This window comes from Lygodium microphyllum, chromosome 17, assembly GCF_053477565.2.
Source record: "Lygodium microphyllum isolate KBCC chromosome 17, Lygodium_microphyllum_v1.1.10, whole genome shotgun sequence".
Classification (NCBI taxonomy): Eukaryota; Viridiplantae; Streptophyta; class Polypodiopsida; order Schizaeales; family Lygodiaceae; genus Lygodium; species Lygodium microphyllum.
The window spans coordinates 20122040-20132117 of NC_141151.1; the positions used below are offsets into that span (position 1 = coordinate 20122040).

Here is a 10078-nt window from a genome sequence, read left to right on the forward strand (position 1 = left end):
AATCCCATTTTCTTGCAATTTCCAACCAATTAATTAAAATTAATTTCAACCTTTTTGACCCTGCCCAAAATTAATCGTGTCCATCCATAATTTGATTCGCTAGGCCATTTGAAACCTCAAGTGGTCTCGAGTCTCAATTGACCCTTGGACTAGCATTAATTAATTAAGTAATGCGTAGTCCCTAGTGTTACCACTGACACTTATTAACCAAATAACTGTCCTAGGGCAAAAATTGACACCAACTAACATCTAAAATCTAGCTGGCATAACCTGTCACAAATTTTGCCTTTGACATCCACTGCTTCCTTGGGATCTTTGGCCTATTACCATGAAATAATTGCCATGCGCATCACATGTGCCTTACAACCTTGCACATTTGATTATTAAATTAATCAAATGTTACTAGCAAGAGCAAGGCATCTCAAAAATTTCATGTCCTCGTGGTAGATCTCCCCCTTGAAATCCCCGCAATCGTCCTCCATTGTACTACATTGTGCCAAAGCAAAAGTCTATTGCATTGCAATTTCCATAAGGCATCACAGACACAACATTGGCCACTATTGTCTAACCATGCCATATGTCCCAAAACTTGCTGAAATTTACAGCCAACAAAAACATAGCATAAAGCTGAAAAGCAGTTTAGAATTATTGCTAGAAACCCATTGGATGCATCCATAACTTATGTTTCTCAATTGTTCAAACTTTACAACCACAGTAATGCATATTTTCAGCATACACCATGGTTGAAACTATCAATGACATTCACTAATCATGCTGCTATCTATGGAACCTTCTGATAACCATAAAAAATTGAGCATAATCTGATCATAAACTGATCTAAAAACTAATCACAAACTGATGCAAATGTGATCCCAAACGGATCACAAGTTGAGTGCAAAAACTAATGCATAACTGATCCAAAAGTGACCATAAAATGATTTCTAACTAATCATGAACTGAGCTCAAAACTGATTAGAAACTAATGCAAAAACTCATGGAAAACTAATCATAAATTGATGCAAATGTATAGTTGCAGAGCCACAGTATTAATCATACTCATTTGCATACATTGCACTATGACTAGCACATTGAGTAGTGACCTCATGGTAGACATACTATCAACACAATACCTTGAATGCATGCTGAATACATCTGAGGTCGACTACATACTAGAGTTGTCCATAACTAGAGGAGTGGAAGTGTTACCTCCCCCTTGAGCATGAGGCATTGCTCTAGACCCTTGCTCTACTGAACTTGTCTGAGCTCGCTAGAACCAAAGTCGGCTCTAACTAAAAGGCATCTAGGTAAAATTGCAATAACTGAGGATGGTTTGCCAAGTCATCCTCTTCCATCCAATTTGCATCCATCGGAAACTTAACCTTTGACCTTTTTTTCCTCTGTGCCAAAATCTTCTCGGGTACCAAGATCTCATCTAGCTCCTCAATCTTAGGCTGAATTTCAAAAGATACATCGTCTAGCATATGAACACGGAAAGGCCTTAACAAACTGATATGAAAAGCATTGTGTATCCACCATTGTGGAGGTAATTTCAGCCAATATGTAACATCGTTGATATTTTCCAACACTTGGAAGGGCCCATAGTATTTCATACTTAATTGCATATACAATCTTAGAGTTATTTCATCCTTTCCGGCCTTGTCTTTTCAAAATGTAGCAATGTGTAACCACCCTCTACAAATTGCAAAGCATGTCTATGGCGATTAGCTGCCTTCTTTTGCTTCTTTTGTGATCTCTAAAGTGCATACTTTATCTTTTCATAGACTACATTCAAGCTTTCCACATAGCGATCAACCTTAAAGATCTTAAGAATCCTTAGTGTGCAAAATAGGTGGTACCTTCTTACTACCATCAACAACCTCAAATGGAGCTTTGCTAATGGAACTGCACCGTATTGTTGTATGCAAACTCACCCAATGGCAAAAATTGTTCCCACTATGTCTTATGGTCTGATACATAGTACCTCAAAAGATCCAACATTGTGGAATTTGCCTCTTTGGACTAACCATTTGTCTGTGGATAAAAGGAGGATGAAAATTTCAGCGTGATACCCATGTTCTCAAACAACCCCTTCCATAATAAATTGGTCATCCGAGGATCTCAATCACTGACAATCGATTTTGGCATACTATGATACTTAAAGATATGCTGCAAAAATAAAGGTACCATATGATCAAGCTTTATCTTCTTCCTCACTGGAATGAAATGGACCTGTTTGCTAAACTTGCAAATGATAGTTCATATTTCATCATTTCTTGTAGATATCCTAGGAAGCTTAAAAATGAAATCCATAGCAATGCTTTGCCAAGGCCTCTCTAGAATAGGCAAGGGACGCAACAAACCTCACATTATAGTCATAGGAGACGTAGAGGATGTGGGCCCAGAACACAAGGATCTCGTCTCAAAACATGAGACCCATCCCCAATGCATCTCGAAAAGGATGCGTTTCCATGTAGTGGTCCATCACAAGAGGATGTGTCCCGGGTCAGGGAGGGACGTGTGGGATGGGATGCAAGGAACACCACGTGTCATAGGATTTGTACTACACCATTTTCTATAGTCTTTAGTCCACTAGTTTTATTATTTCTCAGCTTGTAGTATTTCTTGTAGTCTTTAACTTGAGGACTCGTTATTTGGTGGTTATTTGTTGGACTTTAGTCTTTATGTATGGCATTTATGATTCCTCAGTTTTATCTTTTGCTATATTTCTTAGTTTGTACCGTTTCTTGTTTAGTGTTTACTGTTGGACTGTCTTTAAGTCACACAACATTTCTCAGTCACCATTTGGCATTGACAATTATTGCTTTTACTCTTTAATTTGAGTATCCATTATTAATTTATGTTTCAACTTTTAGGGTTCATGTATTGTTTTAAACTTCTATGGGATATATTTAGAAGGTTTTTGAGTTAAGCTATTGTACTTGTTTAGTTTCTGTATAGATACGTTTTTTAGGTCCCCATCCCTATTCATGTTCCCATCCCCATCCCCATCCCCATCCCCATTTCCTGTCCCTTGTCCCTGCCGACTATGCCCAACATCTTTTGTCTATTATGCTTTACCTTCTGACATATGGTGCATGTCCTAACAAACTACTCTACATCATGCTTCAAAGATTATCAATAAAAGAAATTCTCCACTGCCTTGATTGTGGCATCAATACCTCTATGTTGTGTATACAGAGGAGCATGACTCTCATTGATCACTCTAGGCCTCAACATCTTTATGATACATAGTCGTCCATGCTTAATCAGAAATCCATTTACGGCATCCAACTTAGTATGATAAACCATGCTAATGACTGAAATCTAAGGCTTACGTGACAGTGCATCAGCCATAACATTCTTTTTACCATCAACATGGAGAAAACAGCTCTCATAAACCATAACTCAGTCATCCTACATTAAAAAAGCCCCAATGTTGTTCCCGCATGCATCATACTAAACCACAAATTGCTTCCTTAGATCAAGCAACACAAACACAGAATCTGAAGTCATCTTTTTCTTTAACTTTTCAAATACTGAAAATTTCATTATTGTCTATCTAAATGGCTAATTTTCTTCTGCAAAGCATGCAATGGAGATGCAATTTCAACAAATCCACATATATACTTCTTATAGTAGGAACATAAACCCTAGAAGCTATGGATCTTATGTACAATTCTTCAAAGGTAGCCATGATCATATTACCTCAACCTTTGCAAGGTCCATACGAATATCATCAACCGATACAATATGTTTCAAAAAGTGAATTTCTTGTAAAAAGAATTCACTTTTTTTGTTATTTAATGACTAATCTATGCTTACATAACTCATTGAGTACAATGTCCAAATGCTTTCTATGCTCTGCCTCATTCTTTGAGTAGACAATCATGTCATCAAAGAAAGTTTCCATAAATCTTCTATGGCACCTAAAGATGCAATCCATCATTCAATTAAAAGTGGCAGGAGCATTCATAAGTCCAAAATGCATGACAAGAAACTCATATACCCAAAAGATGTCCTAAAAGCTGTCTTAGGCACATCCTTTGATCTAATGCGTATCTAATGATACTTACTTTTCAAATCTATAAAATTGAATATGGTTGCCCTCTATAATCTATCCATAACATCATCGATCGGAGGAATCGAAAACCGATTCTTTATCGTGATTTTATTCAAGGCACGATAGTCAATGCACATACGCCATGAACCATCTTTTTTTTTGCACCAAAAGCATTGGAGAGTAAAATAGTGAAGAGTTAGGTTGAATCAACCCTTTTTCTAATAGCTCATTCACTTGGTTCATAATCTTCTCCTTCTGGGCTGCACTAACTCTATAGGGTGGCTCTCTTGGCCCCCTTCAGAGAGAAGGAACTAGAGGAGGCTTTCATACACAGGACGGGCAGAAATGCCCGAGAGAGGATGGCCTTTCTAAGGCCTTCTTCACTACCTACTCAGAGGTGATGAAGGACCCCTTACTGATGGCCTTCCAAGAGATTTTCACTTCAGGACAGATGCCAGGGAGTCTTTCAGCAGGCCTCATCAGTCTTCTCCCCAAAGGGAGAGACCGGTTGGAGCTTTCCCAGTGGAGAGACTGATCGCCTTATTGTCAGTGGCCTATAAGGCACTGGCAAAGATGAATGGTAGGCGACTCCACCCTGTGCTTCCAGACATCATTCATGACATACATACATGCTTTGTCCAGGATAGAAGCATTCTAGACAATGTATTTACCTTCTTTGAGGCGACTGAGTGGGCTCAGCATAGTGGGCAGGGATTGGCCGTACTACTCCTGGACTTTGAGAAAGCCTATGACAGGGTGGACTGGGATTTTCTAGAGGGCACCATGGTGAGGTTGGGCTTCCCCCAGGCATGGATCTGCGGGGTCTCCGCACTTTACAGATCGGCTACTAGCAGGGTTCTCATAGGTGGTAGGCGAGGGGAGGAGTTTCGACTGGAGAGATCGATCTGACAGGGCTGCCCCCTGGCCCCGTACCTGTTCTTATTCTTTGCAGAGGTGATGTCTCACTTTCTCAGGTCACGTGTGAGCAGGTTACGCGGTCTCCGACTTCAATGAGAGAGGAGATGGAGTTGTTAGACTCAGAGTATGCAGATGATACAACACTCTACATAGAGGACGATGAGTTGATACTGGAGAGAGTGAGATTGGCTCTTGAGGTATTCTGTACTACAACAGGAGTGAAAATCAATTGGCGAAAGTCAATTGGATTCCTTACAGATCCGAACTGTAGCACGGAGTGGGGCGTCCGCCTGGGTTTTAGATGGGTGACCATCCGTAACCTAGGGTTCCAGGTGGGACTCGACATCACTACCACCCAACAGTTTCTTCCAATCCTTGACTCTATTCGAAGGAAGTTGACCTACTCAAAGACTGCTCGCCTCTCCCTAGCAAGCCAAGCCTTGGTGGTTAATCAGGTCCTCCTAGCGACGGCTTGGTACATCGCTTGGTGGTGGTGCTTCTCCTCATCTTGCATAGCTCAGCTTCGCTGCCTAGTGCGGAACTTCCCTCATCTTGCATAGCTCAGCTTCGCCGCCTAGTGCGGAACTTTCTTTGGTCTAGGTCAAACGGTTCTAGGGATCCCGGGCCAAGGTGGCGTGGGCGATCATCATCTGGCATCGGTCAGAGGGAGGGATTGGGATCATAGACCCAGATTATCAGAGTATGGCCCTCCTAGGCAAGCTAGTAGTCCACGGCCTCACACCAGGAGGGCAAACTTGGAAGGTCCTATTGTAGGAGGGTCTTCAGGATTGTAGACCAAGGCTTGGCAGTGAGTGGAGACCGTCCCTGAGATGGATCTTCACAACTCCTCAAATCACCTCCCCAGATCCCCTTTCCTACGCAGCTTGCTTCGCGTGTGGTGGGGCCTCCATAAGGTCCTAATCCAGAGCCCCTCAGGCTACCAGGAGGAGATAGACCGTTAGTTGGTGATCTAGAAACCTCAAGTCAGAGATTGGGATGGGGCACAGATTGGCGAGCGCCCCCATATATAGTGGGCAGGTTGGGAGGCCAGCCCAGCTCGCACCATCAGGACATGGTGGGAGGTGTACAGGATGGTGAACGAGGAGGTGCTGGAGCGAGTATCAAGATGGTAGAGAGGAGTTGAGTTGAGGAGAAGAGAGATAGATGCAGCAATACCTTAGGAGTGGCTTGCTTCCCTGATATGAGAGCCGGTAGAGCCCGGGGAGGTATGGGCTGCTAGGTTTTTACTTGTAGGTATCCCCCTACAGGTGGCAGGTAGAGTGGGCGGCGCTCCACATGGGACCCTCTTCACCGTGCAGGAGAGGGGGCGTCTGGCCCTTGACAGAGGGTAGCAGGATGCGGGGATAGTTGTCCTTTTATAGAGGAGGATTCAGGTGATTGGCCTTCAGGGGAAAACATGGCGATTGGACCCTTATGTCTTTTGGAAGGAGCTCAGGGAGTGGCACCTCTGGATCTGGGAGGGCGGGCCACTTGATGAGTTGAAGTGGGATCCGGGAGAGTGGCTATGGCCGGCCACAGCAGTCGCCAAGAAACCACTGAGGTTCCCACAGTACACAGCCAGGATTGGTAGACACATACTGATGCAGGATGACATGGATTGGGCACCGTCACGTAGCAGGCACTGGGTGGAGCTCAGTATCACGGAGACTTTCCGATGGACCTTCTGGCGCCGCCTATGGGATAGCTGAAGGCTAAGGAGGGTATCATTTTTTTTATGGTTGGTAGCAAATGGAGGCTTGGCAGTGGGAAGTTGGCTAGCCCAAATACAGGAGGGAGGTTGTAAGCACTGCACACAGCAGCCTTTGAAAACCCAAAAGCACTACCTTTGGTCATGTGAGGTGGTGCAGCTCGTGTGGAGAGGAGCATGCCGCATCCTCTGCGGTATAGCACCCAGCCTTAGATGTATATGATGGGTAGCTTTCTGCTGGTAGGTAGTCAGCTAGGGCCGTCACCTTTTGTACGAGGCTAGGATGCATGACATGATATTCGTTATTGAGGCAGGGTCGTGCGCAGTGGTCAGTTTGGAGGCTTTACCCATCTGCCAGGTATTGGAGCCCAAGACAGACCACTCTAAGGTATAGGAGATCATAGGGAGTCTTACTGGATGGTATATCTGGAAGGCACAGTGTCAGGAGGCTTTTGGCGGAGAGAGACTTTCAGTACAGGTGGCCTTATCAAAGCTCTGGACCTCCATCATCCACTCCCTCCACGGCTGATGGGACTAGGTGTATCGTTGTCATTTCATGCACACTTGGGGCGGCAACTTTTTTTGTGATACGGACAAGCAGCCCCCGATGGCGATACACCCCCCTCCATGGCGTCTTGCCCCCATTCCCCCCTAGACCACCCTGAGAGGCTTGTATACTTGATATATCTATGACTCTGCATCACCTCCATCTAGTCTGTTGAGCACGAGCACTTCTTTGTATTCAGGTTTTTTCTTAAGTAATATAATTAGCCACACTTCATTTGCAAAAAAAAAGAGGGTGGGGTAGGTGGTACACAAACAGGAATGGGTGTAGCAATAGACAACTGCCTCGGAGGACCTTACATAAGAGAAGGAGAATGGAGCCTATAAAGCCTGCTCTCCTGCCAACCTGTCGCAATAACAACCCCCATAGAAGAATCCTCAATACAAACGGCTTGGTCGGTGAAGACAACCCAAGTATCAAGCCTAGTAAGACTGTAAACTGAGAGGAGTGTAAAGCCCAAGTTTGGAAAATGAAGAGTCTGTGAAATGGAGCTTAAAGCACAATCAGGAAACAAAGGCAAAGTGCCAACATCACAAATAGGCACCGATACAATGTCACCAATAGTGACTGAATCCTCAGAGGGGCATAGATCTTGCAACAAATCACCTCAAGGAATCATACAATGAGAAGCACCACTATCAACTAGTCAAGGCCTCTCAGAAGATGAGGCAACCATTGAAGAAGGCTCCTCCAACTAAACAATATGAAGGAACACAGATTTATGGGTAACTGTACAATGATAGGTAAGATTAATAGATTAGTAGGTTAGGTAGTTAGCTAGCTAGATTAGTCAAGGGTAGATTAGGAATCTATTTGGTGAGAGGTCCATGCTTAGGTGCACTTTGTGAATCACCTTTGAGCATCACAAAGATGGCATCTAGGTTGATTGTAACGTCTTCCATGTATTCATTTCTATGTGGACTACTTCCATTCTATTCCAATAGAACATTAGTCAGCTACCCCAATCTTTAATTTACTTGAGCATTCCATATAGATGGTCTGCCTAGCAACAGATTGTAGACCATCCCATTCTTGACATGCAACTATGTAATCAAAGTAAGATGCTAATAGTTATTCATACAAAATAGATAGGAATATTGGAGTGATGTGACTTATACCTCCAAGCATACATGCCATGAGTACAAGGGCTGTACAAACAACAAACTAATAACAATGTTGATCATTATAGAGCACCCCTTGTGGTAAGTGGCTATGCTCAATACGACACCAGATTTTGATGATGACCATTAGATATGCCATTGCTGTTGAGGGAAGAATATGCTGGTCTAACTTGTAATGTGATGATGGTACACACAAAGCTTGTCTTATTTTTGTCATATACAAATAGCTTAGATTTCTTTTTGTAGTTGTATTTTAACATGGTTGCACTTCCAAGTTCCATACGTTTTCTTTTTGGAAAGGTAGAATAGCTAAATACGGTATTTTATAAGAGCATCATGTGATACTCTTTTCATGTACATGTCTTCAAAGTCATGTGCTATATTTGCAGGCATGACATTGTGTACAAGCAAGATGTCAGTGCCAATGATGCCTATTTTCATTTGGTACGATAACATACAAAATGATCAATAGCACAACAAATCATTTAGATTCATGCTTGGACAACATATGTTAGTGAAGGACACAAGTGTTTAGCAAACACTTACAGCTATGGGGTTAATTATATTATGTATGTACAACTATGCAGAGTGGAAAGAACCCCTCATCTCTTTGTTGTGACATTATGGTAATGAGAATCAAACTTCCTCAAACGGAATCTGTTTCGGACATTCAATTGGATCTCAAAGCTACGTACATTAAGTTATCTTCAGCTTTATAGTATGTACTCTTGGAATATGGTCATTTCTGAATAACTGAACTTAACAAATAACAAGCTCATCATGTTCTTGATTGAAACGTTTGCCTTGTTTTGCCTAGCTTCTTGGCCTTGTATCTACCTCACAAAATAAAGCATGAGGAGAGCAAGGCGAAATGGGAGGTTGATACAGAAACACTTATCATCACAATGCCTCTGGAAAGAGAACCATTTTTATAAGTCAGGTGGAAAGGTAGCATTTAGACTCAGTTTGTAGATGTTTTAGATCCTAATCAATGCTTTGAAAGAACGTATGCTGCAGAACTGTACTTCAAAAGTACTTATGTATCAATGCCTCTTAAAAGACAAACATTCGTTTAAATAAGTTGTAAAGGTATTGCTCTACTATTCAGTCTTGAAGATGTTTGGATGGCCAACCCATATTGTTCAAAGAACGAGTACCAATATTTGACATTGATGCATTCAATTCAATCATTCTAAGCTTCAGAATATTATATATAGGTTCTCAATTGCATTCACTTCAAAAAAATTGTAAGAGGACATGATATGAGCAAACTAAGGTTTTTTGCCAGGCCAGTGCTTTCGCCATGATCTGTACACTGTGTTTAACATGATCAATGGTCTCCAGTCACTAGGCCTAGATCTAAGCGGAGCTTTTGGAATAACTTTGATGAGGCCACAGGCATCTCCCTGCTGCTGATGAGGCCACAGGCATCTCCCTGCTTCTTTTTCCTTTCTTGTTCTGCTGCTGGAAGCCACCTCCCAGGCGGGCGTTTTCTTTTTCTTTGCCCTTACTGCCATCCAGTTTGGCTTCTTGCAGGAGGATCTGTGTTTTGCCTCTTGACAATCTCTCCTACGTTTCACTGCCACTGTCCTTGCTGTTTTTGCTCGACTGCCCTTCCCAATTAGCTGATTAACTAGATAAGGGAGCCAATTGCTAAACGGGTGCCAAAACGCAAACACTTTGGGGCTAATGGTATTATGAAAAAA

The 10078-nt window shown here is 42.5% G+C and overlaps 1 protein-coding gene across 3 annotated transcripts in view; it reads left to right on the top strand.

Moving 5' to 3' along the window:
- The window catches only part of LOC148021652 (uncharacterized), a 46414-nt gene extending 36853 nt beyond the window's left edge, over positions 1–9561 (top strand). The window contains exons 5-7 of one of the 3 annotated variants that reach the window (XM_087697126.1): positions 8762–8816; positions 8960–8998; positions 9190–9561. In XM_087697126.1, coding sequence (XP_087553252.1) covers positions 8762–8816; positions 8960–8998; positions 9190–9228 — 133 coding nt within the window. In that variant the 3' untranslated portion in view covers positions 9229–9561. Of the gene's footprint in view, positions 1–8742; positions 8817–8959; positions 9091–9189 lie in introns of all 3 variants that reach the window. The other 2 variants (XM_087697125.1, XM_087697124.1) reach the window with 2 other exon arrangements.
- Positions 9562–10078: the final 517 nt, after the last annotated feature.